Source organism: Parathielavia appendiculata (assembly GCF_033297405.1).
Source record: "Parathielavia appendiculata strain CBS 731.68 unplaced genomic scaffold N657scaffold_4, whole genome shotgun sequence".
Taxonomy (NCBI): Eukaryota; Fungi; Ascomycota; class Sordariomycetes; order Sordariales; family Chaetomiaceae; genus Parathielavia; species Parathielavia appendiculata.
The window spans coordinates 1,230,800-1,247,068 of NW_026944223.1; the positions used below are offsets into that span (position 1 = coordinate 1,230,800).

Consider the following 16,269-nt stretch of genomic DNA (forward strand, 5'->3'; position numbering starts at 1 on the left):
ATTTTTGCGTAGCATTGGAAACGGGGCCCAGATCAAGGACCCTTGCTGCCTAGCGCTTGGTCAAGCAACACGCGGAACAAGGCAGGCGGTAAACCAAACGGACCACCGGATCGCGGCACCGAGAGAACTCTTTGAGTTCCAAGACGCGCCCTGTCCGCAAACAAAGTCATTTCGACGACTTCATCTCCTGCTGGAGGGTCAACACCCCATCTCCGTACTTCTCGATTGACGACCTTTGCGAGCCCCTCCATCGAGCGGAAGGCGGCCAAGTGTCTTGCGCCCCTTGGTCATCGAATGCAACCACGTCGATGGCGGGCTTCAGTATGACCAAGGTGCTGGGCACCATGAAAAAGCGGCCGGCGTTTGGCGGCGGTAAGTTTCTATTCCGAGCTTTATCTGATGCCATGGATTGACAAGTGAATGCTCGCCAAAGCGACAGGCAGCGCCGAAGCGACGCCAGCAGATGCGCCAGTCGATACCGCGAACGGCACCCCCGAAATCATTGCTTCGCGCTGCGTGGTATGGATCGTACCCCGCGCATCGTCTGTTGGTCCACAGCGCAAGGGCTAACAGCGGCCTTAGAAGCAATTCTGCCAGTCAGTGGGCAACTCGACGGTACGTCAGAACCCGGAATATCCACCATGTCCCTTTTGTTTGTGTTGAGAATTGTAGGCTAAGACTGGGCATCTACGGTTACAGGGCGACGATGTTATATTCCTGCCCCCCATCGTTGAGGCCGCCGTTGCCTCCCCAGCCGCCTCTGCCGAATGCGCCCGCCAGATTCGCAAATTCATGAGCCGCGATTTCTGGTCGAAACCATCGTGTCAATACAACGCAATCATGCTCGCTCGGATCCTGGCCGACAACCCGGGCCCCGGCTTTACAAAGTTTCTAGACAAGAAATTTGTCGACACGACCAAGGAGTTGCTGAGGTCAGGGCGGGACGGGAGCGTGCGCCAGATCCTGATGGAGACTTTAGATGCGTTCGAGAACACGAAAAGCCAGGATGAGGGACTGGCGATGGTCATCGAGATGTGGAAGAAGGAGAAAGAGAAGGCTTACAGGGCCTATGGGGTGAGTGCTGACACGCTGCGTCGCAGGCCACCTCGAGGACCATATGCTAATGCAGCTCAAGGGGATACCTGTCGCGCAAGTGCCCGGGATGGTGGCACCCCCTTTCAACCCTTACCAACACCCTCCGCCCGGGGCTTCCCACCCGCGACAGGATCATAGCAAGCGTCTCCCTGACCCCGTCGAGCTCGCCAACCGGCTTGAAGAAGCCCGGACGTCCGCCAAGCTTCTTGAGCAAGTGGTGGCCTGCACCCTGCCTTCTGAAGTTCTGTCCAACGACCTCTTCAAGGAGTTTGCGGACCGGTGTTCCAGCGCTTCCCGCAGTATCCAAGGGTACATGAGCGCCGAGAACCCGGCGCCAGACAACGACACAATGGAAAGCTTGATCGACACCAACGAGCAGCTTCAGCAGGCCCTGAACCACCATCACCGCGCGCTTCTGCAAGCAAAGAAGCAGCTCGGCCAGGGCGATGCCCGGTCCAGCACCTCCAACCCGGCGCCGCAGTCGCGCAGTCACCACCAGCAACCACCCGCACCCGTTGGACAACAACAGCGCGCCGCCCCTCCCGCTCCTCCCGCCCCTCTTCGGAAACCAGTCGCCGGAAGCAGCAACAGCAAGGGCAAAGCCAACCCGAACACATACGACACCTCCGCCGTCGCAGGCCCTTCACGCTCGGCAAGCGGGACACCTGTCCGCCACGGCATGGACGACACAGACGACGAGGGCCAGGACCCCTTCCGGGACCCGCCGACCGAGCAACAACACCAACACCACTACCAGTCGCCGTCCGGCTCGTCGTCCAGGCCGGCCGACGACCCTCCTCGGCTGTCGTTTGAGCCGTTCCACCCGGGCTTCGGTGGGGCCGCGTCATCGACGGCTGCGGTGGGGCCAGCGGCGACCGACAAGGGGCGAGCAGAGCCTGTCACGCCTGTTTCGGACGACGAGCAGGATGCGTATGAGGCGACGCCGAGGAAGGAGGGGCATGTTTATCGGTATTAGGAGATTGTCTCAAGCGGGGCTTTATTTCTTCGCTTCGTTTCGTTTGGTGGTATCCTGGTTGGTTTTTGTTGCCGTGGACCTTTCGTCCCAGATGGGTGTTGATGAGAGCGATGTACACGGATGCAAGATTCCCCGCCTATTATGATTCATGTCAATACTCCCTGATCGGAGCTGCTGTTCGAGGTGCTGCTGAGGGCAATGCGCTCATCGGAAAGGCTTCTGTCTAGTTAACCCGCTTACCGCACAACCGCCTGCTTTCTACCCCGCAGAACTGAAACCCACAAGCAAACAATCTCAAACCAATGTGGTAGCGGCAGCGCTGTTGTTGAAGATGCTCTCCGGCGGTGCAGGTCAATGTCGGCCGAAGATATCGCGGAACCTGACGTAACCACCCGGCCCACCGCGGGTTATTTGTCGATTAGCGCTTGCGTTCCTGGTTCCTTGAATTGAAGTGGCAGCCGAACGTGGAGAAGAGTGACAGATCATGAGTAATCACCATGCAGTTGTGAGTTGGGACGAGCCTGATTGAGTCCCAATCCGACGAATCCTATACCTATATTATCATGATAACGGAAGCCTGTTGTGAGCTTTGTTGTTTGTCTCGTTTCTTCACCTGCACCCCTGATCTCTGGTCCCGTTTTCCAAATTTTCTGCGTCTTTAGAATTTGGATGCAAGCGAGGCTTGACGACAGCTACGATTCGCCCCGTGTCAGTGAAGTCGATGCAACCACCACGCCACCGGGTAAACATTGAAACCGCACCTCAGATCCTGGGATCATAAGTGGACAGACTCAGAACTCGAAGCTCATACGTGTGGATTTTAACGACGGCGTCCCTGTCAGTAGGAATCCTCTCGCTACCTTACGCCGACCTCGACCTTTTCCCCCTTGTCCACCCCTAGCTAGGTGCATCGACAACGGCCACTATGTCATCACCGCGCGTCTTCATTGTCCGTCACGGCGAGACCGAGTGGTCGCTCAACGGCCGCCATACAGGATCGACCGATATCCCGCTGACCGCCAATGGCGAGAAGCGGGTACTGGCGACGGGCAAGGCGCTGGTGGGAAATGACCGTTTGATTGCGCCCAGCAAGCTGGCTCATATGTGAGTGTCTCTCTATCTTCTTCTCACTTCCCCGCTGGAATCAGGCTAACTGTGTACAGCTACGTGTCTCCGCGACGTCGGGCCCAGCGCACGCTGGAGCTGCTCAACGTGGTCAACAGAGAGCAACTGCCATGGCAGGCACATGGCGAGCCCTTCTGCGAGGGCGGCCGAAAGTGCGAAGCTAAGATTGAGGTCACCGAGGACATCCGCGAATGGGACTACGGCGACTATGAGGGCATCACCACCCCAGAGATCCGCGAGTTGCGGAAGCAGCAGGGGCTGGATTCGAATTGGGATATCTGGAAGGATGGATGCCCAGGAGGAGAGTAAGACGCTGTCTCTCTTTTGCTGTCTTTTCAGTTCACGAGACTGAACTTGAATTTAGGAGCCCCGCCGAGATCACGGAGCGTCTGGACCGGTTGATCAAGGACATCAGGGAGAAGTGGCACGCGCCCGCCATGGGCAAACAGAAGGCAGAGGGAGCCAACGGCGACGTGCTGATTGTAGCCCATGGCCACATCCTGCGGGCATTTGCACAACGCTGGGCTAACCAGTCGCTTCATGGCGGACCAACATTTCTGCTTGAAGCGGGTGGCGTCGGTACGCTAAGGTGAGGACGCCGTTACATAAGTACCGTTTGGCTCTCTGCTAAGATACCCGGATAATAGCTACGAACATCACAACATCAATGAGCCTGCCATTCTTCTCGGTGGCGCCTTTGTCGTGGAGCTTCCTGGTACGTTGAAGGAAACGGGTCTATCCATCAGCAGATATACCCCATTTATTCCACGTTACTGACCTAGATATGATGTGAAGAGATCCAGGATAAGCTCGGTTGAGCGCAACCCAACTCTGATGTGTTTGCTGGCGTGTAATGGAGTAGGTAGCCAAGAGATTCTTTCAGACATCCAGGTTATTATATGGGAAAATATCACGTCCGAAAACTAACATGTGCCCTTTGTGTCTCTGTGATTCTCTTTTTCTCATACTTCGCCTTGCTCTCCCCTTTCTTCAATTTTATTTTTTTTCACACTTGACGTTTTCTCTCTTTCTCTCCTCTCCTTGAGATTTGAAGGACCCCGTTGTGTGCCGGGCTAACGAACACGCCAGGTTTTTGTTATACGTAGCCGTATCAGATGCGTTATCGGGATATGAAGCTTTCTGTTCAGATAGACGCTCAAGCAGGATCGATACTCCCTGTGGTGTACCAAGAATTAAGAACAGAAAGCAACACGTCAGCCAACTCCAACATCATGCCGGAATCTACCACGAGGTTCGATTATTCCGTTCTACAGGCGAACCCATAGACTTCGTTCCTATGCCATCTCATCCATCTCGATGTAATCACACTTCTACCCAGCCCATACGAAACGCCCTATGGCGTTAGTTGGCCCTCTGACCCGCTTCAAGCCTTGGTGCCACGAGCAATGAAAAGGTTCCTCCGCACCACTGCTCCGTTCTCCTTCTCAATGTGGAATACCACCGCCATCTCCTCGAGCGCAAAGTCCCTCCCCACGCCAGCCTCCTCGAAGATGCGCCGAATGTGGTCCTTCGAAAAACCGTGGTGGGTGATGGTGTGTGCAGCGGGGTGCGAGGCCTGCTCATTGTCCCAGTCAGTTCTCTTGTCAGTCCCTGCTTCCCTCTTCGCCAGCCCACAGGTTGCCAACAGTTGCAGGGGGGAAGGCGGCGGTGCGGACTCACATCCGGCGTGCCATGCGGCATAAAATCTACAATCATGAGCACGCCTCCCGTATTGAGCCGCTCTGCCAGCCTGCGGGCCGCCAGCGACGGGTCGTCAAAGTGGTGGAACCCTAGGCCGACGGCGGCGACGTCAAAGTTGAAAAACTCCGGCGACGCAAAGGCGGCCGGGTTGGGGTCATCGGGCACGCAGAGGTTGCCTTGATAAGCGTGCATTTCGGATGCGGCAAGGCCCTGCTGGGAGTCAATGGGTGGATTCTGAAGTTCTGGGGGGGAGGATAGATGACCTACTTGGTTCTCTGCGCGCGTGTTGTACGTGGCCACCTGGTGCCTTTGTTAGTGATAGACGGTCGAGGACAAAAGGAGTCTTTGTTTTGGTATGGTTATCGTCAAGGAAATCAAGCACGGCAACTTACCATGTTCTCTGACAGATCGATGCCAACGCATTGGGTCGTGTACGGGGCGAGGGCCTGGAGTAAAGTCAGAACTGAGAACACGCACGCTATGAAGCCGCTGGACTCCAGCCCGGAACAAGCTTACCCTAGAGACTAAAATGGAGAGTCAGCGGTTGCTCATGTGAGAAGTGTTCCGGTGCTGTTCACATCAAATCCCAAGGGCAGACACAGCTTTTGTCAAGTCGACGGGTTGGGTTGAGTTGGAAGCAAGAATAATGGGTATAATACCTACCAAGGCCAGTGCCGCAGGCATAGTCCAGCAACCTGACGCTCTTCTGAGGCCGTTCGTCTTTCTTCACAGCTTGATCGTCATCATCTTCGTCGTCCGCCTCAACCCAGTCCGCCCCAATAAAGTCGAGTCTCCCCCGGATCTCCTCAAGAAGCCTATTCAACGTCTTCTCATGCTTGGTGTCGTAGTTGGAAGCCTCCTTACTGTGTTAGGAATCATGTTAGCCGTCCCTGCATCCATGCGACGAGGAAGCCGATGGCCGATTTGGCTGTAATCCGTTCAAAACCGCCAGATGACAGGAGCTTCGGCATCTAATGGCAGCAACTCAGTGTACTAACTTGAAATATTCCTGGTTATGAATCGAGGCCGAAGCCCCAGTGTGGTGCTGCGCGCACGGTGTTGACATGTTTGTTGTTGTTGTTGTTGTTGTTGTTGTTGTTGAGGTGCGAAGCAAAAGTAGAGGATGAAAGAACATAGACCTTTGCAACGAGACCCGGTGATTGCGACTCTTTCGGCAATGGCAACGTTCTAACTCTCCGTGTTGAGGCTCAGAGGCGAAAGTGCATCTAATCATTCGTTACAGTTGGGTGCCAGCACTGTTTCTCAAAAAACTTTTGGTCCTCTGCCATATAAATATACATTAGCTGCCCTGTACGGAAACATCTCGGCCACTTTCAGCGTCATGCGACACAGATGAGCATTGCTATAAGAAAAGCACCGAAACAGAGTCGGAGAGAAATAAGACAAGGTGCCAAACTCTGCGAACGTATATCAGGAGTGTTGCAGCGCTTCAGGTCATTGGTGATCCATCTCGTGCTTTGCGATGGTCTCATGGTCTTGCTCCCACCTCAAGTCGACTTAAATCCAAGCGTAACACTATGCGGAGATTTTGATATACCGTATCAACATGTGCATGTAATGTACCTTGGAAACGTCAACCCTCCCGAATTACACGTCTCCTCATCAAAGCACTCAAGCAAACCTGGCCGTCATGTTTTGTGCAGTCAAACGAAAGTACAGCCGATTGCCACTAATGAGACTAGGGCGGGAGCAGGAGCGGGATGGGCGAGATTGCCAATGGAGGACAATGCGACCAAACAAACAAGGACGCACTTTTACCGTTGCATTCTAAACTGTCCGAGACTCGGGAAGCCCAATAAGACGGTCGGCCCTCGGGTTCGTAGGCTGAACAAAACAGGAAAGAAGTCTCCCTTTGTTTCTCGATCCCTGGGTCTGACTGCGTCATCGAGGCCCGGATCGTGACCAGCGTCGAATGGCGTTGAGAAAAGCTCAATCCGGCAGAAAAGCTGGAAAATATGACGCTGCCTTCTGAGAGGCTGACGGGGGACCGATTGGCAATCCACCATTTTCCGCACTTGACCTCAATAGGCAAACGGCTCCGCCGCGCACCAGAGACGTGGGACCACATAGTACATGTAGCATTTTCTTAGCGCGTCTTGGGGTGTGACGAAAACGGGTGCGAAGCGATCCCACGGCGATCAGCGAGAGGAAATGCACGACCCCGCTTCGGTCCGCTCTCGGTCCCAGCTGGAGGGGAAACCAGCCGACGCCCCCTCGCTAGCACGCCCCCTTGCCAGTCCCTGGGGACTCTGAGCAATTTGGCGGACTGTCCTCCGTAGCGTACCAGGTCTGTGGTAACAGTATAATGTGTCCTTACTGTACACATACAGTACCGAGAGAACACCCGGCTTGTCCTCGTTAGCGCAGTAGTACATGTACAGGCTACGTTATTCCTGGGTGTGCATGGAGTGAACGACGATCTTTCGGTTTTCTCCTCTTGTCTCATGCGCCGCATGCGAGAATGCTGGATCGATCGTTGCTGCGCCAGGTGTTTTAGATGGAATGTGTACTGCTGCAGTGTTGCCTCCCCTGCTGTAGGATGCCAAATAGGGTGGGTCAGGCGGGGTACTGAAACTGCTGACTGCGACACGATGCCGCTGCTGCTGCACCGAGTGCAGAACGGCAAGAGGCTTGCTGCGACCTGCCCTGGCTGTGCACGGGCGGAGGACGGGGGTGACAACAGGGAATATGGGACAAGCCCATGCAAGCCCCTGTGATCAGTGGGCTGTCATATCCTCTTGCTTGGACGGACCATTGCATGCAACCCCATACGGGCCGGTTGCTCGTGACCCGGGCAACATGGCTTTGTGTCCTTGTCTGGCCGGGGGAGGCTTGATGATGTGCGCCCATGGGGTCTCACAAGACTTGTTTCCCGCCAGTACCCGCTTCGGGAGTAACAGTCAGATCCTACGTTCGTGGCGGCACATCTCGGTACGCTTCAGCGTGTCACAGCGCTTTGGATAATAACTGTTGCCGCCCGTCATTGGTTCGAAACACGGCTTGGTGCGACCCCGGGCCCATTGGACGGCTTCCAACGGGTCGCTTTTAGACCGTCCGTTGGGCCGTAAAACGTGCTGTGTCCACGAAAGCTGGACTGCTTGCCCAACCGTTCAGGTTGGATTGCCTCGGTAGGGCAGCTTCTCTGACTGTGCGCTCGGTACGAACCTCGAGTGCCCGAGACGTGCGGTGCTAGGTGACAATTCTCCATGCGCTCGGGACGGAAGACGCATACTAGGAGAGTGCTGCGTCAGAGGTGATCGCGCGCAACCGGAATTATGGGCAGTGAGAGGCAAATGTCGGTGCTGGTGTTGTCGTCGGCGAAGGTGTGAAGCGCGGAGCTAGGCGGACGCCGTAATCTCACCGCTGTTTGGCCGGATTGCCTTCTGCCCACTTCCCCCCCCCCTCCCCCGGCCCTTAGAGTGGCGGCGCAACCTCATCAGTGAAAAATACTGATCTCGATGCACGGCTTCATTCCTGCCGCGGGCATGCTGCGATCCAGCATCCACGGCCGGGGCGATGCAAGAACCCTCGAAACCAAACGTTCTACCCGAGCCGCCTCGGCCTAGCGACGACACTGTTGGATTGTGTATTGGCTATGATGACTGAAACCGGCTCAGATTAGGCTATGCCGCAACGAAACCATTGGACATTCCCGAGACACGGCCATCACGGTGTGCCAAAGCATCGCGAGCCCAGGATCCCGGGGCCGGCCTCGCTGACAGCAGTGGCATCCGGCGTTCAGTGAACCGGCAGTGGGGCCACCGGGCGCCCTGGACGATGAGCACGAAACATCCAACCCTCGAGCGGTTAGTTAGTCGTTCGTCGACTTTGCACTCACAATACGGAATAGTACACCACTGGGTTAAAGATCTGGGAGCGCAGGAATTGAGACCATGGGGTGGGCAGCTAAGGTAGGATTGCCTGCGAGGTATTTGCCGACGAAATGCGAGCCGATAGCGATGGCCGAAACCTTGCAGCACACCGTATGCCGTCGATGTGATATTAATTTGTGACTGCTCGCCCAGCCGTGCTGATTCATGTGTCTGCTCTACTTGATCGACGGACATGGAGGTTCCGTCGTTGCTGACGAGAAGTGCCTCTTGCTGCCGCGCTGGAGAGAGAGGCTTGATGGTGCTTGCCGTCAGCCGTCCGCCTCGGGCCATCGAGTCAGCAGTTCCGATACGCTTGCGATGTCGAGGAATGAGGCTCGGACCTTGTCGCATTGATTTGACGGCATCGACTCCGGGAGACGGCGAAGCTAATATCTTAGCCGGCTTGCCTGTGAGCTTGCGAAGCCTGTTGGGTTCCTAACGGTCAAGTTGCTCATCAGCCCTATCCGTCCATGGATGGGATAAATCCAGCAATCCCGTTGTGTGTCAGGGTCAGCCGATGCGCTGACGCAACAAACTCGGGATGAGGAGACAATGAGCGGGAAGAGCGGGACCAAAGGCCCAATGGAACTCTGTACTCTGTACTCCGTAGGATAACTGTATCATGTCATACGAGACGGTTTACATTACGTACACTACCCGTGTATTTATCAACCGTTTGCTGATACCGGACCGTGATAGATTTCGCGGACTTCGCTTTGCAACGTGGCGTGACCGGGGACCCTGGTCGCTTCAATGTCCGTCTAAGACCGTTAGCCAAGCGCGGGAAACCTTCCTCGGTTCCAAGGTTGGCTCTGTGGCTGCACTCGAATTGCAACCGAAAGCACGTCAGGGGAGCAGAGCTCAACAGGCAGCAGGATCTATGAATCAACAGTCGGTCGGTCGCTTGGGGGGTGCTGGAGGCAGGAAGCTGGGAGGTGAGACGGTCGTTTCCTCTCGTACCTACCGGTATAGCAGTGATTTCCAGGTTCCAGACGTTTGGTTTCCAAGTCCTTGCTGAGCCATGAGAAGGCCTGCGCGTGGCGGTCGGGATGTACGGAGGAAAACTGAATTAGAAAGGGCTTCGTCTTTCGCCAGCCCTTGCAGTGGAGTCGCTAACTTAGGGTTAGAGTACCTTATTGCTGAAGAAGCATGAATGCCGCGCAAGACGGCCGGAGGAGTCATGGTCTGGACTGGCCGCCAATTCCAGATTTCCGCCCCGCCAGCAGACACGAGATCGCTCTCCCCATCTTCTTTTTCGGGACGGCGGGCGGAGACGGGAAGATGTGGAGTGCATCGCATACAGGTCACGTGAATGCCAAGACCAGTGTGATTGGCCCATCGATACCTTGCATGGTCGTTATGGTGGGCGACAGAAAGTGGCTATCGTTTCGTCGGGAGGCGCCATGATCAATCAGGAACCATTGAGGTGTTGTTGGTTACTTGCCGAGACTGCGGCGCGAACGCAGAGTTGGGGGCCAAAGCTGTCAATCTTTTGACCGCCATTTCGGCGCTTCTGGAAGAGTGGCCGCGCCCCGACTGCCTGATTATTTGCGCCGCTCGACTGCGTCGGCGGATCACCTTTCGATTGGTCTTCAGGATCAGCCAACACCCGTTTTATGCTGCACCTGGGGGTGCTTCATGTGCCTCGCAATCTTCTGTCGCTGAGGCACTGCCTCATCCCAGCTGGCCGCGTCTTTTTACCGAAATATTTTCAAAGAGGCATGGTTGCGAGATTTGTTGGATGTTCACAGGGACTTGGTCAACGGTCCCTATGCCGCTAGCGAGGCCTTTTGGGAAGTTGATGGTCGTCCAGGCTGGACAGGCCTAGCAGCAATTGGCACTTTGCTTACAAGCTTTCCCGAGATGAGGTCCGCTAGGCCCTCAGACGCCGCGATCATCGCCGTTTTGTAACCGTACCGTACGAAGTACTGCGGTAGCTCTCCGTTTGGATGTCCCCGTGCATGGGCTTGATCGAAACCGCGCCGTTATCGAGTTCTCCTCGACTCTCTAGAACCATTTTCTGCTGTGCATTTTGGTGGTGGACGGATGCGCAAGATTCTCAGAAGCAGGGTGGAACCTTGGAGAGGCTTGCTGCCGACAGGTCACAATTTGTGGCTTCAACTTTGGAAGCCACAGTCTCGCACTTAGGTCTGGCGGTAATGCCGACGGATTGTTGGCTCTTACTCGAGTAAAGGCAATAATGGAATTGAGATTCCATTGTCGAGTTCCATCTGTCGGCCACGACCAAGCTGACTGTGGCTCCTGCCGGTAATTTGATGTTTGTATGGCACCAACAAACGAACCTTTGCGAGAGGGTCTGTCAGTCCGCAGCCGACAAGTTGTAGGATTTCGAACCACACCGGTTTGCTCAGGGTGTCCAATACCTAAGCGCACGCCAGTGACGAGCTGTGCATTTGGGAGGATTCCCAGCCACCTCACCAGCGGTGACTGACTGCATGCAGATGCCTAACACTAACACGCTGACCTCGAGAGCAGGAATCCCCTAATTCGCCAAAGGACGCTGTCTGCCATCGCTCATCCGTCAGCTGAGATGACAGGCAGTCCCTCCACCTTTCGAGCGTCCTCCATGGACAATCGGGCACGCTAATGCGGGCCATATCACAGTCGTCGTGGGATCCGCGGCGCCGGTAATCCATACCAGGTACTGTAGGCATGTTCACCAAATGATGTTTGCTAGAATGGAGCAGCTCGACGGAGACTATTAGGTACTGATACAAGTACCCGGTACTGTCAAAGACCCAACGAACCCAAGACAAAGGAACGGCGGGCCCGGGACGTCCCAGTTCCACTGCCGTTTCCAGGCGAGCTACCGTGCCTTGGCGCGGTGCTTATCGTGCGGGTAATTCAAGTGCAATGCCTTACCTGACACACTCTCGGCGCCCAGTATTGTACAAGTATTCTTACACTCCTCCGTTTGATTTGATTGCGTACCCTGATGGTTGTGGCCCGGGGATGGTTGATTTGGCTATAGCACTGACCTCCTCAATGACTTCAACTTCTACGGATAACCCCGGAGACACTATCGAAATACACCTGAGGGAAGGGGATGCCGGCGTGTTCTCAGCGTCTGCGTACGGATGTTACTTGTGAGCTCAAGCTCAAGTGCTGACAAAAGTTCGCCATGTACCTCATCCTCCTACTGAAGATACCTGTAGAGATTAACCCATTCCCAAGTTATTCCATAGTGTCCAATTACACATAGGTTTACGCAAAGAACTAGCTTGGCGCCTTGTTCTCTCGCTTGCAACACGGGCAGTTGGTGATGATCCATGGCGGAGACCTTCGCTACGCACCTCGGACCACTACCTAACCTAGGTCTGGGTTCAAAGCTGGCGAATTCACCTCGCAAGGGTTTCGACCTACTGCGGATCTTGCCCTAACCATCATTAGAACACATTGTCGGTCCTTGTTGGGCGAGTTTGGCGGGCCTCAAGTCACGGGAATGGAAAAGTTGAGGCTTACCGACCTAGAAGCACCTTTTGCCTGGTCCTCGGCGTCCAAAGCTCGGGAAGCGCCATTATACCCGCGCGAACCCTTCACTGCGCATCGCGTACGCCGTATGCATCAGGTATCTACAGGAGGTACATGCAAATATAATACTACAGAGTAGGCACGAGAAAAGATGGAGGCTGACGTACTCGGTAGGTTCCATCTTTTTCAGGAACATTACCAAATGCAGGGCGGCGTCGAAACACTCGGCGGTTGCCCGTGACCCTGCCGCCCCTTGATTCCGAGGTGCGTGCGACGGAGACGCATGCATGAATGCAAAATCCAATCTCTCAGCCAATGGTTGTTATGTGCTGCATTACGCCGCAAGCAGTCAAAGGGTGCATATCACTCAGGCCAATGAGAGACCAAATCCGGAGAAAAGGACGGGAAGAGCCTTTTCAACAGGTGCGGGCGGGCCCATGCCGCGGTCACTTCCCATCGATCCATCCGATCCCGGTATCCACCGGCAGAAGCAGAGTTGCTTGGCAGCGGGGAGGTTCCGGTCTCTTGTACATTAGTAATGACATGTTGAGGTCATAAGGTACTACTGTTGTTCTCCAAGCAGATCACACAACACGGAAAGGGCGTGACATACCAGGCGAAGGCGGATTTAGATGTGCGTAGCATGGGCCAATATGTGGGCAAATCGACCTCCGTCGGGCAGCGCTAACATGTCGCGAAATGCGCCGTCTGACAAACCGTTGCCGGCGTCATTGATACAGTACATACAAGATAAAGGACTGCGGAGACACGGGACCAGGCGGAAACTCAGGGGCCGGCCCACCCGCTGCGAGACGACTCCGACCAGAGTTTCTCTACTCGCCGCTGGACCTCGGTGTCAAGCGCTTCCATGTTCGTTTGCCACCACTCCGATGCAGCGGCCTATTTGATGTCTTCTCGTTGGCTCACCGTGGTCCAGTCGTTTGCCCGTGGGAGGGATGTGATGGCGTTCTCAGATGACCAGTTGCTTTCCACCCCCCCTTGTTCAGCAGCGAGCCTGCCGTCTCAGAGCAGCCGTCTATTTAAAACAGCTTGCACGCCATCTCGAAACCTACTCTTGCCAGAACCCGCCGTTTGTGCTGCACTGGACTTTCGAGCAAGCAGGAGGCCGTGGTCGGTGAACGGCGCCCAATCGATGCGGGGAGGGCATCCAAACGGACTGCGACATTTGCAGCCAGGGCTACTGCAGTGACCCACTGCTCAGGAGGACGGGAGAGGAGGAAGGGCAAAACGGGCTATTTGCTGGACGCGACCATGCAATGGCTCATTTCGGTGTTCCCTAATCAGCTCCAATATGATGTTCCAGCAGCCCGGGAGAGGGGATCGATCGGGTGGCTGCGACCCCCAGCTTCAGCTGGAGGGGTTCGACGTGTTCTAGGCTTGTCGCGATGGCGCCGATGCCAGCCGGGCGTACCCCCCCAATCAGTTATTGCGTGCATGACGGGTGTATGGTGCCAGACGGTGGTGGCCAGTCAACCCCTTGCGTCTGAGTATCGAAATTCGATTATTAAGATCGAGAGCTGGGGGTGTCTCGACGATGCGCGATCTTGCCTCTGCACATCATCGGAATCGCACGATCCCGGTTCGGTGGATGAGGTCTTGTTCCTTCGTGGTCTTCCGGAGTGCAGCGGGAGACGGGCGGCTGAGGAAACCTCTCGGCCCGGCCCTGCTTAGGGAACCTACCTTACTCTAGGGTAATCAGCATTCTGGGCATCCGGTTCGAAGGCGGGGTTGCTCAAGTTGAGGGCAGTGCTCCATTACGGTGCAGCTCGGTCAGCAGAGGCAGACACACGGGCATAAACGTGCGGGACGGGACGGATATTTTGGACGATGCTGCCGCATCCCGTCTTGCTTCTGCCCGAAGGGTTACACCATCATCAAAATCGGTTGTCCGAGTGGTCAGAGTTTAGGGTGCGACTGCGACCTCTGTAAGTCAGTTGGGCACTTGGGCTGCCCGGCTCAGCCGTCTCACAAATCCTAATATGCATGCTGTCAGGCATTCTTCTATCTTTCCCACCTCTTTCGGACCCTACCTACCTGACTCTACTTAGTAAGACCAAGTCCTGATCATATCTGATACCTTAGTCGAGAACGGCGAAGGTCGGTATACAGCAAGTTGAGATTGCGCCCTACGTACGGCCTCTGTAGGCATCTAGATCTTCACCCTGGGGCCATGTAAGGTAGGTACTTATTAGCTGACCTTGGCAACTCACGGGGTATAATACCACACCCCTTGTACGACATGACAAACACCTTCCGGGGTAGCTGTTTACCTTCGACTGCGGAAGCTCGTGGTAGAGGAACCTAGAAATCAGATACATCATCGCTCGGCGTTCTACAGTGTCAGGTATGCGCAAACGGAGCGTCCAATGTTACATGCAAGCAAGATGCAAGAGCCCATGGGCAAGCAGCCATGCCACTGTCTCACTTTTTTGGGGGCGGCCAGTACCGTTGATCGTATCAACCAGTTCTCTATACCACAGATCATTAACTAATCGCATGTCAAAAAGTGTGTTTGATACTGCCTGCCAAGTAGCCATACGTGCAGGCTTCGGAGTCGCGAGGAATAATTTCCCGAACTTGAAATACATTACGTTAATCGGTATTGGTACAGTACCTAACCTGAAGGTGGCAAGCACGTGGCGTTTTGGTACTCTCCGTCCGATAATCACGCCAGTCCCGTCCTGAAGTCTGTGACTGCCAACGCCATCTCGCCGCCTCTTGGCTTTCTCCAACACAGGCTGACCAGGCGTCCTTCTGTGCTGCCATGACGCAGTAAAAGATAGCTATTCAAGTCGCACAAAGGAGCACAGCGTTTCGGAATGAGCTAACACATTGAACGGACCGATCGCCGACACCCGGAATCGAGCAAGCTCCTCCCGAGGAGCGCATCGGGCCGAAGCCGTGCATGTCGTTCGGTCTTCGTGTCGCCTGGACTGGCCCAACATCAGGTCTCTCAGATCGCGTCGTTGGCTCCCATTTGGCTTACTGTCTCAAAGGGTCTCGACGAGCCGAGCTTTTTGGATCCATAGTAGCGCTATGCATGGAATCGCCATGATGCCAGGGCGCTCCAAGTCCGCGGGCCCCAACTTTCTTCTGCCTTTAGGGAATGAAAACATCGGTCCCTCGGCCCCCAAATTATGAAGCAGTAGAGTGGCCATGGAATGCCAGCGTCGCCCCGAAGCAGCTGGGGTATTGACATCCTATGAAATTTGATTTCTGAAAAGTCCAGGAGAAGCTGCCTCGTGTTTTGTTGAGCAAGCGGTTTTCTCCAGCCTCCGGCGATGGTATGAGTAGGGAGTCGCGGTTACCGGTAGGTATGAGTTACATTCTGTATGAGGAGCCCGCAAATAAGAGCCCGAATCCTTCGGCCTGCGGCCCCATCTGCGACCTAGGAGCAGGCAGCCGGTTCGTGGAATATGTACATAAATACGGATTGAAACCTCTGCGAGTCTCTTACCAGTCCAGCTAAAAGGTGTTGAATTATAAGTCCTGCTCAGGATAGCACGTAGCTTAAGTACTCCCTAGATTACGAACTGAGGAACAGTACGGAGTAGCTCCCGTCAAGAAGCTAATGTCATATCACGCCTTCAGGCCGTTTCTTGTATGCAGGATATGGTAGGTACCTGAATCAAAGTACCTTACGGCTTGTGTTGCTCACGTTCAGGGTAAGGTACGGTCCCAGGAATGTTTTGTCTCCACCTGCCTGGACCCCGGGCTGTGGAATCCCGTCGCGGTCCGGCCCTGCTCCAAGATTTCCGTCCGTTGCTTCCATTCTCTGATCCACTCTCTGGCCCAGCCGGAAGCCGGCCAACCCACACGCTGGGACTAAATCCAGGGTCCTTGAAACCTGTGCTTTGCTGTGCCTGCCAGCAGGATTGATCCCATACCTCAAGTTAAGGCACCCATCCATCGATCTCACGGGAGATCTGGCACCAGAGTGGTCCAGTGTGCTTGCGCCGCTGAGCT

The 16,269-nt window shown here is 55.2% G+C and overlaps 5 protein-coding genes across 5 annotated transcripts; 4 read left to right on the forward strand and 1 right to left on the reverse strand.

Moving 5' to 3' along the window:
* Positions 1-67: 67 nt before the first annotated feature.
* On the forward strand, positions 68-2,534 carry N657DRAFT_354295 (uncharacterized protein). Its single transcript, XM_062786942.1, has 5 exons — positions 68-372; positions 434-519; positions 583-615; positions 700-1,074; positions 1,136-2,534. The coding sequence occupies exons 1-5, from the start codon at positions 309-311 to the stop codon at positions 2,069-2,071; spliced, it is 1,494 nt and encodes a 497-aa protein (XP_062648889.1). The 5' UTR covers positions 68-308; the 3' UTR covers positions 2,072-2,534.
* Positions 2,535-2,996: 462 nt separating this feature from the next.
* Positions 2,997-3,973, forward strand: N657DRAFT_569710 (phosphoglycerate mutase-like protein; the record flags this gene model as incomplete). The annotated part of the gene is made up of 4 exons (XM_062788681.1): positions 2,997-3,175; positions 3,235-3,501; positions 3,561-3,785; positions 3,844-3,973. 4 exons carry the CDS (start codon positions 2,997-2,999, stop codon positions 3,971-3,973), a joined length of 801 nt encoding a protein of 266 aa, XP_062648890.1.
* Positions 3,974-4,580: 607 nt separating this feature from the next.
* N657DRAFT_689479 (S-adenosyl-L-methionine-dependent methyltransferase) lies at positions 4,581-5,963 on the reverse strand (the record flags this gene model as incomplete). The annotated part of the gene is made up of 7 exons (XM_062796995.1): positions 4,581-4,772; positions 4,877-5,107; positions 5,165-5,197; positions 5,290-5,343; positions 5,414-5,421; positions 5,561-5,760; positions 5,896-5,963. 7 exons carry the CDS (start codon positions 5,961-5,963, stop codon positions 4,581-4,583), a joined length of 786 nt encoding a protein of 261 aa, XP_062648891.1.
* Positions 5,796-6,912, forward strand: N657DRAFT_354285 (uncharacterized protein). The gene has a single exon (XM_062786941.1). The coding sequence runs from the start codon at positions 6,251-6,253 to the stop codon at positions 6,818-6,820; it is 570 nt and encodes a 189-aa protein (XP_062648892.1). The 5' UTR covers positions 5,796-6,250; the 3' UTR covers positions 6,821-6,912.
* Positions 6,913-13,262: 6,350 nt separating this feature from the next.
* N657DRAFT_355005 (uncharacterized protein) lies at positions 13,263-14,075 on the forward strand. The gene has a single exon (XM_062786944.1). The coding sequence runs from the start codon at positions 13,555-13,557 to the stop codon at positions 13,972-13,974; it is 420 nt and encodes a 139-aa protein (XP_062648893.1). The 5' UTR covers positions 13,263-13,554; the 3' UTR covers positions 13,975-14,075.
* Positions 14,076-16,269: the final 2,194 nt, after the last annotated feature.

Coding starts and splice junctions, on each gene's coding strand:
- N657DRAFT_354295 (XM_062786942.1), top strand. CDS start 309: ATGGCGGGCTTCAGTATGACCAAGGTGCTGGGCACCATGAAAAAGCGG. Junction 373..433: donor GCGGCCGGCGTTTGGCGGCG/GTAAGTTTCTAT, acceptor TGCTCGCCAAAG/CGACAGGCAGCGCCGAAGCG. Junction 520..582: donor TCATTGCTTCGCGCTGCGTG/GTATGGATCGTA, acceptor CAGCGGCCTTAG/AAGCAATTCTGCCAGTCAGT.
- N657DRAFT_354285 (XM_062786941.1), top strand. CDS start 6,251: ATGAGCATTGCTATAAGAAAAGCACCGAAACAGAGTCGGAGAGAAATA.
- N657DRAFT_355005 (XM_062786944.1), top strand. CDS start 13,555: ATGCAATGGCTCATTTCGGTGTTCCCTAATCAGCTCCAATATGATGTT.